The sequence below is a fragment of the Dromaius novaehollandiae genome, chromosome 3 (assembly GCF_036370855.1).
Source record: "Dromaius novaehollandiae isolate bDroNov1 chromosome 3, bDroNov1.hap1, whole genome shotgun sequence".
Classification (NCBI taxonomy): domain Eukaryota; kingdom Metazoa; phylum Chordata; class Aves; order Casuariiformes; family Dromaiidae; genus Dromaius; species Dromaius novaehollandiae.
Window position 1 is genome coordinate 48,740,148 of NC_088100.1, and position 19,469 is coordinate 48,759,616.

General features: G+C 36.0%; 1 protein-coding gene across 6 annotated transcripts in view; it reads right to left on the minus strand.

Moving 5' to 3' along the window:
- The window catches only part of HACE1 (HECT domain and ankyrin repeat containing E3 ubiquitin protein ligase 1), a 98,588-nt gene that overhangs the window by 34,225 nt on the left and 44,894 nt on the right, over positions 1 to 19,469 (minus strand). For 4 of the 6 annotated variants that reach the window (XM_026119949.2, XM_026119948.2, XM_026119950.2 and 1 more), the window contains 6 exons: positions 19,032 to 19,228; positions 13,343 to 13,474; positions 12,517 to 12,615; positions 12,162 to 12,232; positions 7,935 to 8,048; positions 6,458 to 7,382 (listed from right to left, as the gene is read on the minus strand). In XM_026119949.2, coding sequence (XP_025975734.1) covers positions 7,280 to 7,382; positions 7,935 to 8,048; positions 12,162 to 12,232; positions 12,517 to 12,615; positions 13,343 to 13,474; positions 19,032 to 19,228 — 716 coding nt within the window. In that variant the 3' untranslated portion in view covers positions 6,458 to 7,279. Of the gene's footprint in view, positions 1 to 6,457; positions 7,525 to 7,934; positions 8,049 to 12,161; positions 12,233 to 12,516; positions 12,616 to 13,342; positions 13,475 to 19,031; positions 19,229 to 19,469 lie in introns of those variants that run through there. The other 2 variants (XM_064508828.1, XM_064508829.1) reach the window with 2 other exon arrangements.

Here is a 19,469-nt window from a genome sequence, read left to right on the forward strand (position 1 = left end):
ACACACAAGACTTCCCTGGCCACATACACTTAAAAACTATAGTGCCATAACATACACAGGAATCCAAATACCAAGCAACAGCTGCACCACTTTATTTCCACAAAAATGACAATTAGAAAAGTTAGTCTAAACATAATGCTTATACATAGACTCACCTAAATTTGTCAGAACACCCTTACTAGCACAGACAAGCTGTATATTAGATACTTGTGAAATCTTTGCCCATATGCATGCATCACTTATTGAGTATACAGTTTTCTTTCCAATCCATGCAATTTGTGGACCAGGGTGTTTTTATATACTGGACAGCAGTAGGGTTCCATTTCCTTTCACCAGAGTGCTTAAATTTGACTAGACAGTGGCAATTTTTTTTTTAATCTAAGCAAACTGATATGTCAAAGGCAATCAGTACGGTGAAGCTATCCCATGAGAACCCTAATAATCCCGATGAATCACATTGCTCTGTATGAAACTCAACAGTTGAAGTCTTGGCACAGAATGTCACAAGCACTTAATGCAGTAAGTATATACAGCTGCAAACAGCACACTCAGTTATGCGCACCTTGACAGTGTTTGCACTTCTGCTGAAATTATACACCTTTTTTGCCATTAGTCAGTTTCTAACTACATTAACACAAGGTTTCTTTAAAATTTCCCAGGAAGAAGTCTGACATGCATGTAGGGATATGATGCTACTTGATATTCCTATCAACAGTCACATGCTACATTCAAAGAAGATGGTCCAGAAATAAAAAAAAAAGCAAGAGAAATTGGAATGATTCTGTTATGAGAGAAAATTTAGCAATATATAGCAGTTGATCAATGAGGAAATCTATATGGATGGTAGAAGCTAGCTTCATAGAAAATATTTTCTGATGGACCACTGCAGCCCTTCTGTTCTGAGCCTGCAATGCTTGTCTATCTGTAACACTCCAAACCACTGAGTTGCCCATTACTGTAACAGCCTAATTGAAAACCCCTCCACTATTTCAAAATAGAGGTAAGGAAAACACAAAAATGCATGCAAAAATCTCCAACCCCAGGCCTAAAATTGAAAGCCTCCTTTATTTAAGCTATGCAAAAATAGCCCAGGTAGTAGCATTAATAGAATAATATAGATTCTCTATAGCCTAAAACCTACAGTATATAGTATTTTACTACAGTAATACAAACAATATTTCATATTTTTATTTTAATGCTCTTAATTGGGTTTGTAAAATTGAATTAAGACTGAACATGGAAACTATAGAGAAGCAGGAACTAGCCTTACAAAAATTAAAATGTCTTCTGTCTTGGGAAAGCTTTCCTGTTCTCCACTCTTCAAACCTTGCATCATGTTCCAAAAGCTTGTGGTGGATATAAAAGGTGCCAAACACACATCACGATGCCTATCTGCTAAGTAGTAAGACAAGATCATTCATTTCTTTTCACCATGCTTCATATTTATCAGTCTATTATTTAATCAGTCAGTTTTCTGCAAGCACTTTTTCTAAGGTACAAGGAAAACTACTGTAGAGGTAAGTACCACCTTTGCAAGAATCAGAAAAGGAAAACAAAGGGAACTGATTACTTACTACCTGGAACAGAAGATACCAAGAGGCGCCATCAATAAACAATACATTCAATTTAATATGCAGCTGCTTTTTAAAGTACCTACGCCAGAAAGATTTGCTGTAAAAAAAAAGCACCTACTAGAAAATGATTTTGCATTGTAAGAGTTTGTAGGGACAGACCAGGGAGAAGAACCCCAGCCAAACAGCTGCTCCTCGCGTTACGTATCAACTGCCATCTCAGATTTCTTCTGGAAGCTATTCTGTCTTCTTTTCCTCCTCGTATCAGTGCTGATTAATCAAGATACTTACGGTTGATATCAATCATGAACCAACTTCATTTTAACGAGCATAAGAGAAGGGTACATAACATGGGGAAAAAGAGAGAAACCAAACCCTGCATACACCCTGCTTTCCACTCTGACTTGCTAGAAGTGGGCAGACATCTGACATACCTTATGGAAAACACCTTCTTAAGCTACCAACATCACTGTGTTTGATCTCAACTCCTTTTCTCACCTACTTCCCCCTTTCCTAGGCCAGGAAAAATTTCTACTCTTCTTCCCTTCCCCTCAGAAAAAATCACTCCCCCAAAGCTAAGATACACAAGCAAAAGGACAGCTTGCGAAGGAGGGGAAAAAAAAAAAAAATCTCACAAGGAAACACCCATGTAACTGCAAATTGTAAGCCCTTCAGAGTAAGGATCGTCTTTCTCTCCAGGTATCCGAGAACTGTAGTGGTGGCGCAACAGAAGTAAGCTATGAAGCTACAGCATTCTTTAATCCATTAGCTGTCTTCTTTCTCTACAGAAGTCCCCAAAAGAAAATTTTCCTTTTGAAAGCGCTAGACTTTTTGAAAATATTAACACACAAAAGTTGTATTAGAAAGTGGGATATGTTAGATGACTTGCTCAGTATGCATTAGGATTTTAATATTTGCTTGAAACATGTATTTAACAGAATATTTTATAAAATGCAGTTATTTACAAACTCTTTAAAAGCATGATGGGGAGACTTTGGATTAGTGAGACGTGATTATGGTGGGGGGTTTTTTAATCCTAGTTTTTCAGAACTGTCCTAAAGAAACTAAATTTGGGGTTAAGCTACAAAGAAGAAAATGTGAAAAGTTTGTCAGCGATGCATCCTGACACACGATCAGCAGTAGTGCATTTCAAGGAATTCAAGATTATTCTAGGTAAAACCCAAAGATAACTAAAACTAGGGTCTTTACTGAACAAAGAATTAAGAACTCAGCAACTGTATATAAATAATACCAAGAATAATTCAAAGAACTAAAACTGTGCAATTACGTAAGTAGTTAATTGTGTTGGGAGCACTCAGCAAGTGTACTCTTTAAATTCAGCCGTTTTTAAAAAAAAAAATTTAAGTCTTGATTATTGAGAGAATTCTGGATTTTGCTTTTCAAGACACAGACACTTGGATGGCCAAGGGCACTGGGAGGAATGCAAGCAGAACAGCTGCAGCACAAGATTTCCACTACCTGAACAGCAAAGGACATCTTGTGTTCAGGCAGCAGAATTGCAAAGATTATTTTCGCTCAGAGTGAAAAACACAACGCACTACATATACTACGAACAACAAATGCTTGAATCAGTTTCTACAACTGATCCTGTGTAATGCTATAGAAGTATAACTGGAAAATTCTCTACACATTAATACTCAGAGGAATAGCTATAGAGCAGTGCTTGTCTGCATATTGTGCAGGGCCAAGTTTTTATTTATTTATTTATTTAAATGGTTCAGGAAAGCAATCTGAGCAATTTTCTCCCCCTTCCTTGCTCTATACCAAGTACATCCAAGCTGGATGTCATCAAAGGGGGCTTCAATTCCTGTTCAGTGGTCCAGAAATGGAACAGCAAGGGCTTTATGAGGCATTATTGAGCTAAATCAGCTCATTAGACTTCAAGAACAGTCCAACTAAACTAAAAACTACACTTTAAAATTTATTCCTTTCAATAGAGAGTTCTCCCACTATAAGCAGAGCTTGTCCTAGTATTTTTCTGCTGTATATGTAGAAGTCTCCAAGGTTAGTCTCTGGAAGTTTAGGGGCAACCACCTCATTTCTCCTCTTCCATTTTCAATCTTATCAACCATAGCTGTTCATATGGAATAAACAGTAGTAGTCATTAGGTTACATTTCACAGTTTATGGTTTTAATGGTTTTGCAACATTAGATGCACAACATTTTCAAGCATCAAAAACTAGGCTTTGCTATCTAACATTTTATAAAGATAATAAAAGTTAATGAGCGCTCATGATCTATGATCTGACAAGACATCTGCTCTTTTCTTTCTGAGATAAAACACTAACCCTGCCTTGTTCTGGCACAGTGGGAGGGAACAAATACAAACCAATTCATCATTCTAAACTATAAGCTATATTAAGTTATAGTTTCTCAACAGACTTGTACACCCTGTTGTTAATGGGGCACAGGTGTCCTGAAAACTGCCTTTTCAATGCAATAATTAAATCCTGCCAACATCACATGGTCAACTGCAGCAGGCAATACTGCTTAGCTGTTTCAAAAGAAAAAAAAGTTCAAAACTAGCAATAACAAGGATACTGGACTCTTGGTATGCCAACAAAAAAAGCTCTATTCCTATTTTCTATGTATTTTCATCATGCTTGTTCATTACGTAAGTATTTTTAAAGAATTTCATTCTGACCTATCAAGAAAATATATATCTTGTAAACCTGAATTTACAAAATGACTAACATCAAGATGGGGGAAGAGGTAAGCTGTTTTCATACCATTTTTGAGGTTATAACAGGGAGATCTGTGATAGAAAACTATAGAACATTAAAACTCGCTGCAGTCAGGTACATGTCAAAACAGGTTGCCAAACATTTTAAGAATACTGTCTGAGACCATATTCTGCTTGCCGATTGTTATTTATGTCACCTAAAGTATAATATATTGATCATACTGATATAAATACCAGCAGCTTTTCCACAATTCAGGGCTGCCACCTTTTCCATATAAAAAATATCTAACCCTACTGTTACTAAATCATTGAAGAGGAAGGGTATCTCAGTGTGGAAAAAACACAATAAAAAAAGAAAGATGCATTTCCCATCCTTCTGTAGGTAAATTGTAGCTTAGTGTCTGGACATCTACAGCCACATGATGATACTGAGGGATTTTCTGTACCACACATCCTTCTGCATGCCAGAGTACTTTTATCTTTCTTCAGTATGAACTTTTTCTAAAAGAATAAATTACTTTCTGTGGACATCATCCCACATCTCTGACCTGCTACAACACTGTTATTATATTTTTAAAATTTCTACATATTAAGAGATAGCCCAGATTTGTCACTACACAGTTGCTGTAGTTCTTTTGCAGAAAAAAATATGCTGCTATACTTTCCTACACGTGCCTATGGCCAACTCTTGGACTCGAGTACAGGACTAAAAGAAACCATGCTCCTCACTCATTATGGCTATCCTTTTGCAAAGCTGTCAAACAAAGGCACAAACAATATAACAAATAAGATTTTTTTTTCCTTTCAGTCTTATGATACGACAGTGTTTTGATGCTATGCTTTAGTACGCACTGATCCAGTCTCCTACAAACTGCTGTATACTACCGTGAAATATAACATGTGAAATGAACAAAATTCACAAACTGCTCTCCATCTATGTTGCAGAAGAAACAGGTCAGCTACATAGCCAGGGAATCGAGTAGTGCACAACTGCACGGAAAAGTGAAGGACTTTTGCTACCTGATGAATCCAAGACTGCTGAGACATAGGGCTAAAACTCCACACAGCCTCAAACATCTAACCTGGCTAAACAGTCTCCCTCAGCTTCCTAGAGGATGCCTTAGAGGAACAGCTCCTCTCTCCATTGACTGTAGCAACAGGGCTCTCTGGATTGCCATGCTGGAAGAGCCTGCCTCTTCCCACTAACTGAAAGCAGTGTTCTCCTTAAGCTGTGGTCTTTAAGATGTCAGACAGAGGTCTGCAAACACTGCTTAAGAATTAAAGTCAACATTTATGCACATAAACAGAACTGGAGGAAAAAAAAGCTAATAAGTCAACGTTCAAAGTTTAAGCCTAGTGGAAAACCACTGTGGCAACACTGAATCAGATACTCCACAGATTTCTCTCTCCCTCCCCCAGAGAACTTACACGATTGAGATTAAAAATAAATGAACTTGAGAAAACAGCACAACCAAGCAGCCTAGACAGACCAGATGGCTAACTTCGGCTATACCTGCATTAGCAGCTAGCATGGGAAAACGTAAGTGGATCAGTAGAGAGTTAAATACTTAAAATCTACTTGTTTTTCTTTTCTTTTTTCGGGGGGGGGGGGGGGGGGGTCCACTAAGCCTAGACTAACTGGTCCGATCACCTCTTCAGATCAGTTGTGCCCTACAGACATTATTAGATGCTCATACACCAGTGGTTGGTAAATTTTTGGAGCATATTTTTCTGTTTAGTTTCACCTGGAGAGAATCCAGTTTGCCTTCTCCAATGCAAAGCACAACAAGCACAGATGAGCAGATTCATTTAAAAAAAACAGCCTGAACGAAAATACTAACGTAGGCCCACCCTAGCTCCATAAATTACAGAATTGTAATTTATCCAACACATGCAGCTACTTATCTGTGGAATCAAAACCTATGCAGGTGAGTTACTGCTGTGTAGTTTTACATATTACATGAATAATATATTTAATTCTGTATGAATTTTGACATGAGACTCTCATAATTATAGTCTTGTCAGTTAATCTCTCAATAAGTTCAAGTTCCTTCCTTGTGCATTTGTTTATGCTCACTGATGTAACTTTGCCAATGCCCTCTCAGCTGCTGCTTGCACAACGATTTAAGTTATTAGTAAGATGAATAAAGTCCACTAGCCACACAAACTTGTCAAATTCAGATTCTGGTAAAAATATTAAAATTTAATTATACCTTTTGAACATACAATTATGTCAAGAAAGAGCATTCAAAGGCATTCAAGTAACAAACAAACAGATATAGATCTTAATATTTACAAATTTTAAACTGCAAACTGGCTATAAAGTCACAAATGCTTTAAATATTTAGTAGAATATAGTGTAAATTCTAATATAAATTAGATATTTCATCTTTTTTTTTCCAGTGACAATAGCCTAATCTTTACATACTATTTACATTAAAATACCAAAATGTTAAAAAAAATTATTTCTGTTACTATGTAAAGAAATGGAAAATACATCAGATTTGTCTTACTGTACAATATCCAAATTGAACTTTTTATAGTGTTCTCTGCAAAAATAAACGGCACTTTCACATGCAACAAGGCATAAGGTACAAGTCTGTCCATTAGTAGTATACCATCTGAACACAAAACAAATAAAACATAAAATGTCATCCAACCACATAGTTGAAAATCAAAAATAAGACTGTAGAAAGATTTTGACAAACCTTCTGATTGAAGTAATATGAAAAAGAATGTAAACTGATTTCCATATAGATCTATCATTTAAAAAAAAAAGGAAAAGAAAATACAGCATACTCGGAAATTTAAGTCATAGGACAGTATCAAAGTTACTTGGACAACATGTAACAGAGAGGAAGAGCTGATGATCCTTTATGAATTTTAAAAGCCAGTCCTGCCAATGGGCTGCAGCATCTAAGCTGCTCTTCTATTGACAGTTTCTGAATTTACTTCTGCCACTCTGAATTGCACATCAGCAGTCAGATGAGTTTTCTAGACTTCCTCATGCCATTGTGTAACCATAGCTTCCACAGTGCAATGCTACAAGAAGGCGGTCCTTAAGGATTTCTTTAGTTGGGTATTCAGGTAACTTGAGCATGTTGATACTGAAAGGGGGGGTAGGGGTAGAGAGAGGAAAAAAACCCCTACAGTTCAGCAAGAAATCTAACAATAAAATTTTCTGATTCCCTTGTATAAGGTGATTAACATGAAACGGTCCACTCAGATTTGCATTCAGAGCAGTAAACCCTGAAGATGTCACATTTATTGGGGGTGGAGAGGGGGTAGGGAAGAAAAAAAAGAAAAACAGTGCTGCATTACAGTACCATTCAGTGTTCAAATATACTGCAGGAAAAAAAGTTTATTACACTTTATTAAAGTGTAATATATGAATTAAGCTTGAGGATTCCCTCAGTGATCACACTGCCTTTAGTTAAACAAAATGAAGTAGTGAACAATGAGTGAACATAACGTAACTACTTCCAGGTTAAAACTACTACTTTTATGTTGACTACTGGATACTCCCCAAACTGACCATACTGATTTTTTTTTGGCCTTTTAATAAAAGCATACGGAAGGACAATTTTTAATATGAAATGTAAAAAATAAAATAAAAGGGCCTTATTTTTAATACATGTAAATGAGACTAGTTAACATACCATGTGCTTGATGTTGGTAAAAGATTTGGAGTATATGGCACAGCAGCAATTGTAAAATTTTGCAATCCACTGCCACCCATTATATGGGCAAAGCCACCATGAGGTACCCTGGAACTAAGAATATTCACAGAAGTTAGACCATTAAAAGAACAGTTAAAAGCCATAAAGTATAGTTTTTACAGTGCACACATCTCTTACCACTACATGTAATCAGTTACTAGTATTTTTTAAGAAGGTTCTCCCTTTCTCATCAGTATCAAAATTCTCTTTGTCTAAATGCTTTCAATTATCTTACTGAATAATGAATGCCTATTTGCATTAGACAAACTGTCTGAACACCACTTAAGAGAATTTTGTTTGCAAAGAGGGCTCATTTCCACCAGTTTTATAAAAGAAGATTTTCTGTTTAGGCAAAAACATATGATTATTTACAGCTTAAGAAATACTGCATTGTAACAAAAATTTATTCTTCCCATTGCTATTTGTGGGACAGCTGATCAAAGTGTTCTTGACATCTCTTTTCATTGTATACTTAAGACTAAATATTTCACATTTTTAACTAATAACTCCATTACATCAATCATATCATCACAGAGTGATGACCTATGGCAAAATTGTAACACACTAAAAAAGTGCTATCACTTTCATGAATGCATTCTCACAATAATCTAAAACCAGTAAAAAAATACCATAAACCAGAACACATTCATTAAAAGAAAAAGAACCTGAACAATCAACATCAGTATGTTATTCAAGGATGAATAGAAGGTTAAATGGGCAAAGGACCAAGAGTCTTCAGAATCCCTCCCTATAATTTTAACTAACAGAAACAAATATAATAAAAATTCAGAAATATTTTTAAAACATTGACTTCTATTTGTATGCGTTGCAAGGCAAAACACATTGTTAGCACAATCTCTACAGAAAATATCAAGATATTATGAAAGGAAAAGGACCAAACAAGCTGAACTTGACTCAGCAACAGGCTCCAGCAGCAAAGGCAGCCAACAGCCTCCTGGGCTGCACCAGGAAGAGCGCTGCCAGCAGGTCAAGGGAGGTGATCCTCCCCCTCTACTCAGCCCTAGTGAGGCCACAACTGGGGTGCCAGGTCCAGGTCTGGGCTCCCCAGTACAAGAGAGACAGGGTCATACCGGAGTGAGTCCAGTGGAGGGCTACAAAGACGGTGAAAGGACTGGAGCATCTCGCATACAAGGAGAGGCTGAGAGCGCCCAGACTGCTCAGCCTGGAGAAGGGAAGGCTCAGGGGTGATCAAAGTGTAGAAATATATGATGTGGGGTGGGGAGAGTAAAAATGACAGAGCCAGACTCTTCTCAGTGGTGCCCAGTGACAGCACAAGGGGCAATCAGCACAAATTATAATTCTGTTTAAACATAAGAAAAAACTTTTTAATGGTGAGGGTGGTCAAACACTGGAACAGCTTCCTCAGAGTCTCCATCCTTGGAGATATTCAAACCCCAACTGGACAAGGCCTGGAACATCCTGCTCTTGCTGACCTGCTTTGAGCAGGGGCTTGGACTAGAAAATCTCTATAAGTCTTGTCCAACCTTAACTATTCTGTGATTCTGTAGCTAGCAAAAAATAAAATAAAACAAAATAAACCTTCCTTAAAATATGAAACAGCTGTTAGAATTCTGGATTATAGCTACCTGCATTAACAACAATGCTTCCATAGTTAAAAAAAAAAAAACAAAAACAAAAAAAAAACAAAAAAAAACCCCCCACACACACACTCTAAAAAGCAGAAGCAAGAAGAGAATAGAAAAGGAGAATGAAGCAACACTTCTACTCACAATAAAACTATTTGCTAAAAAAAGCAAAAGGGTAAGGGGGTTATTATTGCACTCCTCCCCCTGCCAAATGTTATGGAGCTAGAGCAGAGTTCACAATAACACTTTTCAAATGTACCTTTAAGTGTTAGCTATAGTACCCAACAGCTATCACCTAACTTAATGACAGCATGATCCAACATACAATTCTAGCACTGGTATATAAAGCAACCACCGTGGATTGAAATATTGATTATCTGCAGCATACAGTTTCTGAAGGACAAATGGAATTGTGCTCACAGCCACAGTTCAGAATGTTATAAAGATTTTACAGTGGTACTCTTATTTTATATCATGTTTTTGGCTTGGATTTCTAATGCAGTGCTGCTTCCACTCCAGTGATCTTTTGTTCTACGAACCAGGAGAATTCCACATTAAAATCAGCAGTAAAACAAGGACGTAAGTCTTTAAAACTTCTCATTCATCCAGCTATTAGCTAGCATTTTTACAATTTAACTTACAAAAATACTTTTCATACAGTAGGTCAAAACCATATAGTATGATTGGGACTTTGAATATTCTAAAGAAACACATGGCTGCAGATTTATGCCTCCAACTATGAGTCTTCATTCCAAACAAAACACTACCAGTATAATAAAGCCTTCCAAAGAAGCACAAATAAGATCACAAGATCTTACTTCTCCTACTCCATGTGCAAATAGCCTTCAGTAATAGTAACAAGACAATTTCATAACTTTGGAAATTTCAACACTATTAGAATGGTTAAGTTTACATCTGAATCCTAACATTCCTATCTAACATTTCAGATTTTGCATAAATTTACATGAAATGAGAAAGCAGTGTAAAAGACCTATTTTAAGCCACCTCCCTTATGTTTTGTTCTGTTTTTAACAAAAGTAGTCATATACCAACACACTTACCAAAGATGTGGAATTTCCCTGAAACAGCACATAGCTTGCTTATCACTTAACAGAAACTGCAGACCCCTAAGTTAAACAGTTTAAAACAGGAAACAACATACCACAATCTAAAACTTCTGTAACCAGCAGAATACCAGTAAAGTAAAATTTATCATGATGAGATTTTATCACTTATCTCCAACTGTTAACCAAAAACCTTACCAGAAGTTGCCAATGGGTAGTTAACAACCATTAGCCAAATACTGTTATAAATACCAAATAGAGATTTTTTTTGGGGGGGGGGGGGGGGGGGGAGGGAGGAGAAACCAGTAAATGCCGCCTATCATTTAGAATCTTTTAAGAAGTATTTGAAACATGACCCTACATCATAAACATCATTATTTGCCTTATAGATTTAGAAATGTACGAGACCATTAAAAATTAAAGACCAGACGCTGAAGTGAAACAGAAGTGCAGTCAGATTTGCAGAAACCATTTCTGAACAGGACAAAAGAAAAGATCAGTGTGCACACAACTAGCCTCTTAAATTGTCTGTGATCCCTAAAAACAATTAAATTCACAATAACTCAAGTGAAACTAATGGAATCTGAAGACCATGCCACTTGATGGTATGATGTTGACTGCAAAATCCCTTGCTATGAAAGACAGACTTTGATGATCTAAATCTTGTATTTACCATTGCTTAACCACAAAACTTATGAACAAAAGAAAGGTCAAACACTCTCCTAATTCTAAAGTATGAAGGGAACACCAGATTAAGAAGATGGTGTGATCTCCATCTACCACCAGAAAACAGGAGGATTACACAACTGCGATGGCATACATATGTCTACTAATTCACTTTGGAACATGTATGTACACACGAACTTGTCAACTCACCGCTTCACCTAGCTCACAGTGCCCTTTATTGCTCAGGAAACCTCCCAAAACAAAGAAAATGCAAGTGGCTGTCTCCAAAGAACACCCGGAATTTAGGACAGAAATCCTAATTAGAGCAAACACACACCCTTGCATAGGGATACATCTTCAGTTATCTTAATATGCTGCACTAATGTTTGTTACAGTGCTCTGAAGTGAGCTTTAGGAAGAAGGATGTTCTGTTTACACTAAGGCGATATCTAGTTATTTCATATATTAAAGCCTGCACTGATTATTGGAGAGGCCAAGAGGTACATGAATATGCAACAGAAACAATATTAAGTGCAGTTAAATTCACTAGTGTTAAAAATTGTCTGAGACAACAGTTTACCTACACAAAGGCCTCTTGCAAAGTAGTCAACTATAATAATGAGTAATCAACCATTCTGCCAGAAATACTGGCAGCAAAAGTATAACATGCACTTTGTCCACTTTGACAAACATACAAAACACAAAATATGTAAAAGAGTTAGGTAGGTGATCTTGTATAGTAATATGCAGTCTATTGACTTACTTCAGAATAGCTATGTAATATATTTGTTGCTACAGAAGAGTTTCTCACCTGCCAGTAACAAACTCACCTGCCAGTAACAAACTGTAATAGCAATACTCTTTCTTCCTGAGTTAGTTCTTCCACAACATCCCAGAACCACTAAATGAAAAATAAATTAGTTTGCATTTTCCATTAAGTACTTACACAAATACTCCATTTATTGTTTCACCATTATATTTTCAAGTACTGTTTGTTATTTAAATTTAGATATTTTCACATCAAACTTATACATCACTAAGTCACTTAACATACGAATGTAATGTAAAAACCTCCACAAACTTCAGCTGACATAAGCTTCCATAAAAACAAACAAAAAACAAAATCCTCACAACTTCCAATGGATTAACATGCAATAATCTCCTTTAACCAAAAAACAATTTTACCTGAATAACTTGATCTCCTCTCTCATAGCCACTGGTATATTCTGTATTTTTTAACCAATCATTCACATCAATTTCTGGCATACCAGACAGCAAAAGCTCCTTCAGAAAAAACACACAGATCTTCATTAGTCTCTCTGCGTAACCTCTAATTTTAAGTGTGTTTGCTATTTAAAAAGTAATGCTGTATAAGAACTAAAATGTTTTTTCTCTTTAGTTTCAACCATACAGAACCATGTATTCTTATAGAACCTAAGACTAAATTTTAATATAAAAATATTCTTGAATTTAGATCATTTTACATGATCTGCCCAGTCTAAACACAAACTATCAAGGGGTAGAAATTACGATCAAAGAAGTTGAAGTGTAAATAGCTCCGAATTTTAGCATGACTTGACACAAAATTTCAGTTATTTTAGTTACAGAAGACCCAACTACTGCAAAAACTAGTTGGAATTTGATTCCAAGACTCAGAAAAAGCGAAGACAATAGAAAGCATCTCCTCACTTTTAAGTAACTTCTGTCCTGAAAGAAAATGTGAAAAGGTTTGAAGGCCACAACGCTCACTTCCCAATTGGAAATTACAATGCAAGGCATTTATCATTGGCACCTGAAGTTACCATATTTCAGGAAGAAGGTCTTTCTAAGTAACTAGAATAAGCAGCAGTAGTTGTTTTGAGATCCTCACTGATCAGAGGCTCAGAAAGCCAAATTAAAACGAAAGATATGTGTTTCCTTTCAGGTACTGAGCTTTACTTCTACATCATCACATTACTGACGAAGTGTGCTGAACAACATCTTTTACAAGCAGCAGAGGCATCTTGCTTACCAGTTCATATTCATCAAAAAGCTGTATCAAAGAAGGTGGAATGAACATATGGAAGCCTTGTAAAAAGGCATTTATCTGAGGTTGGATGGCTCTTGTCATTCTAAGTTCAGTGACAAGCTGGACATACTCAGCCTGCAATGAAGGAAATGATATTAATATACACAAAGTACTCCTGCATCTGTGTGCGCGCACACACACACACAGAATCCTCAACATATTACAATCATAATATACTTGTTTTCCTCCCCATCTTAGGGAGCCTTAACAGAATATATGATTCATCCCTACAAACTTTGTTGTATTAATAATAATTTCAATTTTTTGAAGTCCTGAAAACCTCCTCCAGTATTTAAAAAGGAGAGGGAGGGAGGGAAAGGAAGGGAGGGAGAGAGAGGGAGGGAGGGAGAGAGAGAAGCATCTATACCATAAACATCTGAACAGACGCAATATCTCAAGTTACATGCTTTAGAGATTTGGGAGCTCTGTCTCCTTTAAAAGGGGTTAGAACAGCAAGCTAGAAAAGGAATCTACCAGAACTTCGCTTTTGCTGAAAACACAAAAGCCTAAGAGGCAGTTAAGAAGGTTTTTTTTTAAGAACGCAACTTACTTAAAAGTGCCTGTATTAAATCAGCAGGCTTTTGTGTCTCATTTACCCTGACAAAACTACACAAGTCTAATGCAGTTTCTTTATTTGGGGGGGGGATTTCTACTTACGGACAAAATCTATTCCAAGACTATTTAAGACACTCAATTTCAAAGCAACACTGATTTCTTAACCATGATTTCTAATAATGAAATCATAAAACAGCTCCTAATCAAACTACCTCAATAATTATCTTGCTTCGAGACAGCAATTTCACAAAAATACAACCTTGATTTTTAAATTAAAAGCCCATTAATCTAAAACCTAGGCTCTGAACCTGTACAAAAGCAACCAAGTATTCTTTCTCTGTTGTGCCTTTCTATAAAACACAACAAAGTACACCAATGAAATATTTCAAAATGGGAAAATATTTTTCAAAGGCATTCCTTGAATTTACAGAACTATACAGGGGGTTGTCATTTGCTATGTAGTTGGAAGATATTTTTAAAAGCAGTACCCCTATTTTATTAGGGCAAAGACAGTTAAGCATTTGTGAAGTGCTCTGAAAAGGAGGGACACTTCCTGAGCCTATCTTCCACTACAGAGCTGCTCCCAGAAAACAAGTTTCAATCTCCCCTAGGTTGCTTCTACAGTCACTGGAACCAAAGACATTTCCCTTTTCTAATAAATTACTTGGGCAGTCAAACAGCACTAGACAAAAATCGGCCTCTATGAACATCTCTTATGAGCAGTTCTGGGAAGAAAACAGAAATTTTAGCACTGCTTAGATTAAAAGTAGTGTTAACACTTCAGTGATCAGAAATATTTATTTTTACATCTTAAATGTCTGTTACATCTACTAAGCTACTCAGAAAATAGGGTGGTACAGAGAAATTTCATAATCTTATTTTAAAAAATTCATTAGAAAAATATAACCTACATAACAAATACTTAATTTATGCATTGCAAATGTATTTACATCAAAGAAATTTTAATATGAAAAATCTGGAGCTTTTAAACTATTACTGCAGCATCAGCGTTACAGGACTTCCAATTCCAGGGATCTAAGTTTAAATGCAACACTGGTCAAAGAATATCAGTAACTTCCAGACGGTTCTCAAAAAGAGAACAGTTGCTGTGCTTTATGCTATAACAAGAAATCTTCAAGCAGCCTGGAAGAGTAGCACATACTGACTATCAAAACTGGTGCATGCTGAGACACCTGTACCAATAAATTTACATAATATATGCCAGTTTAAAAAAAAAAAAAAAAAAAAAAAAGTCAAACTTATTTTATTCCTCAACTCACTTCGTATTTTATTCCCCTTCGGAACCCATAAGGGTACATCACAAAACAGAAGCATCTTCAAAATTTCAGATCTAAATACACGTTCCTATACAGTGCATAAAAGATACAATTCATTCTTCCTTAACAACAGGGGCATTTGATTAAGCACACACACTACAAAAACACAAATATGACGACAAAGTCTAGTCTGGGAAAGGGGCTGTTCTGCATCTTCCTTTGAGGTAAATCAAGCAAAGATCCTACAGCCCTGATTTCACAGCTCCATACGCTGTAAGACACAGATTAATGTTCATTATGATGTTCAAATTAAGAGAACAGATACGTTCTAAAGTGGTTTGAAGAAGTAAAGAATTGTATACTGCCAAACAGCATGGCAGTTATACTGGAACCTGCAACAGATAATGACAGACAGACACGTCCATGAGGTTAGAGAATGCGAAAGAACGGTGGAGCGTGAGGCTTTTGGATGATTTTTAAAATAGCGTATGGTCAAACTTTGTCCACCTCTAATTTTCTTTATCCTAAAAAGTAAATAGAAAGCTATGAGAATATACAGCAAATAACACAGCAAATAAAGAAAAGTGCATCTCAAGGACACCAGAAAAGTACAAGACTTTCCCCTTTAAAGTTGAAACACTACTGTAACTGATATTTCAACTGAAGGCAGATGGACAATGCTCACTTTTACGTATTTACGCCATAATACCCCACAACTATTCACCTATTACACACTTGCAGTAAAAACAGAAATTTCCCTTATCCAAAGAAAACAGCTTTTGACAAGCAGCTATTACTACATTTCTTAAATGGGATATTTATTGTTATATTTTGGTTTTAAATAAAGGAGATTAATTTTTGGTTTTGGGATGGTTTCTGGGTTTAGTTTGTTATTTATTTTTAAGGAATAAACATTCACTCTTAAGTTTCTTTCAAAAAATATGCTATTCTTTAAACAGGTAATCTGCTAGCGTGCATACAGTAGCAAACCCTTGTAGAACCTGAGCTTACTTCTTACAATGAGTTTTAAGCAGCAATCTTTTCCTCCTCAGCTAAAGGAAAAAAAAACAAAGATGTCCATCACAACAAAAAGATTCTGTATAAAGTAGCCACTTTTTTGTTTAACCTATTAGAGCTGGTTAGGTTAAAACATAACAAAAACACGTCACATTAAAGATTTTGGGAAAATCCCTAAACACTACTAAAACCCACTAAACACAGACTTTTAATTTTCAGCAACTTGGTTTGCACTGTCAAAATCAGCAGTGAACAAGAGGCAGTGCCATCTTATATACATTTGTTGACTTTAGATTTTGCAGCTTTAAAATTCAAAAATCAACTAGTGTTAACAGTTTAGAAGCTACTGGAGCAGTTATCTGTTTTTTAAGCACCCTTCAAATAAAAGCTACATAAACTCTAGTGCCCTCCTGTAAGAGTTGAGGAAGGCTGATGAGCTAGCATTGATTCACCTATTGTACATGTGTTCAACTAACTTTTCTTATCCGCCTCTCAAATCAGAAATTAAGAGAATGTAAGCTATTAATGAGAACTTCTAATTTTATGCAAACCGATAAACTACCAACCAGTTTTAAAATGGCTATTATGAAACCACAATTTATTTCAAGTATATCTATTTTATATACTAAGAAGTTAACACTGCCAGAAACAAGAATCTATGTCTTCGCCTTCTCTGACAGGTAGTAAAGAAATTAATTATCCACCAACTTTCCAATTAGATCTGTTTTGCCATCTGTATTCTTTCATGGATACTACATAGGAAAAGTGACTGCAGAATGAGGCTAATAATATGTATTCCAGTTAGTGGAACGACGCTCCACCTCAATGGAAATGAGGATTTAGCATACAAGAATTCAGTGCCCACTGCTCCAATGCAAGCTAAAATTTTGCTAGAACAGATGCTGACACCAAGTGGTCATTTACCAATATAGCAGCTACTAGTAAAGCAGAATAAATACTCAAAGGAACTGAAGTTAGACTAGTGCAAAATGAATGAAAATCAAGATAAGGATCTAGACATAACGATCAAGACAGTCAGCAACACAAGAAAAAAAAAGTGCAGGTCTACCCATGACACTCCTGCGGCTACTCAAAGATATCCAGCTAGGAACAGGAGAATTCAATTAAAGGATGTCCATCTTAGCTTTCTAGATGATCTTCAAATTTCAATTGCATTATTCCAAATTTCCTTTTTAAAAATGAGTGCTGCAGAGAATTCAAAGACTTTTTTATGCTGGAATATCAAACTGTTACTAATCAATTAAACAGAAGAAGATGAATTATCTCCATACATACTGACTAACTTGTACATGGCTCAGAAAGGTTCCCCTAGGACTTTCAAAGCACTGCATTTAACAATAGCAAAACTATTTTAATTTCATTCTGTTCATATGCTGTGGTCTGTTTACTAGTGTCACTGACCAGACCAGATAACTATTTTTTACTTACTTCTATGTACATACACAGAAATGTATACAAAGCCCATATATATGTACATATGTAAATGATGGAAAAAATATATAAAGGATGATTTCAAGAGTACCAATAATACACTGACACATTACTAAATGCATAATTCAAAGATTACTTGAAGAACATTTTGAATTTTGACTTTATTAAGTCTTTTTATTCAACAGCTTAAGTTACATTACTTAACTTAGGACTTCATATTTTAAAAAGAAAAAAAGAGACTGGGCAGAAGAACCTATTATGATCCTTAGCATTACACACTAAAACTTCAGTTGTGGGTATACATAGCATGTTAAGTAGGAATCAGAGTATCAAATCTTAAAAATCTACCCAATTAGGAACTCTATGAAACTTTTCTCCCTGGACTCAGGCATTACGCAGGGTTTATAGATTACTGCATACGATATATATAGTTTATATTTGAAATGTCATTTAGACTTAGATTCAGTTTTTCTGTAGCAAGTGGCAGCAAGATGTTTACCATATGTTTAATACATAGAAGAAGCACACTTAACTAGACTTCGCTTAAGTAATACACTGAAATAGCAGATCCCTCAGCACGAGATGCCTGGTTCCTTAGGGAAAGCAGTGGGGGAAGAGAAGGAGGAAGGGAGGGAGAGGAAGGGAGGAACGGAGGAAGGGAGGGAGGGAGAAGGGCTATTGTGTTACAATCATCTGTTTAAGTGCAGTTCAAGTGCTGTGCTGTTAAATCCTAGTGCTGGCTGGCTAAGACACTGCTTCTCCACTTATTTTGAATGGAAGCATTTTATTTACTAAAAAGAAAATAATCTACATTGTTAAAGTACATAGATCTAATTTTTAGAAGTTGAAAATATACAGTTACATGAAAAGTGAGAAATTGCACCTATTTATTTGGACATCAGTCCCACGTGTTACTGCAGAGCAATCTAGTGCCCTAAATTGCCTTCAGGGGCAGCATGCTTTGCAGCATTACTTACAATTTTATTTTTGGCAATTGCTATAGTTCTACTTTCCTTGTATTTTCCATGACTTAACTTTAGGAATATTTGCAACTTCCAAAATAAACTTTGTTTAAATTTGACCTTATTTTCCTTCCAAATATTCTGACAGAAAGGAGAACCTCAAACCTGAAAACTTTTACAGAGATTTTTAAATAGCAGTACCATTTTTATAACATGTTAACCTAGACAAAGGAGTAACAGTGTTGACAACTTTTTGTATATTTCCTTTAAAAAATGGTACGTAATTTATGCTTCCAATTATGCAGAAAGTCAGCCTAATTGCTTTTCTTATACTACCAACTTCTGAATAAACCTCACAATAATACTCACTTTGTTATCCTGTGTAACAAGTATACTTGCACCCCCCGGCTTCAGTGGCACCTCTTCCATTGCTCCAAATACATCAGTCTCAACAGAGAAAGTCAGCTCTAAACCCAGATCACTGATATCATTATCTAAAATCCACTGCAAGTTCTTGGCATATTCTGGATCGATAGATGCTACATCCTGGTAATTTACGGGTATACCTAGAAAAACAAAACAAAGCAAAACAATAGAACAAACTGGATAAAGCAAAAGGGTTCTAACTTTATATACAGTAGAAGATCGCCCTCTAGAGATAAACCTGAATAATGCAGTAATAGGAAAGGGAGGGAAATGTACTACTTACTATATTTTAGAAGTATCAAAGAACAAAGTATCCTTTGTGTATGCTCCCCACACACACATTGAAACAATGGCATACCACTTAAGCATTATACCACAACA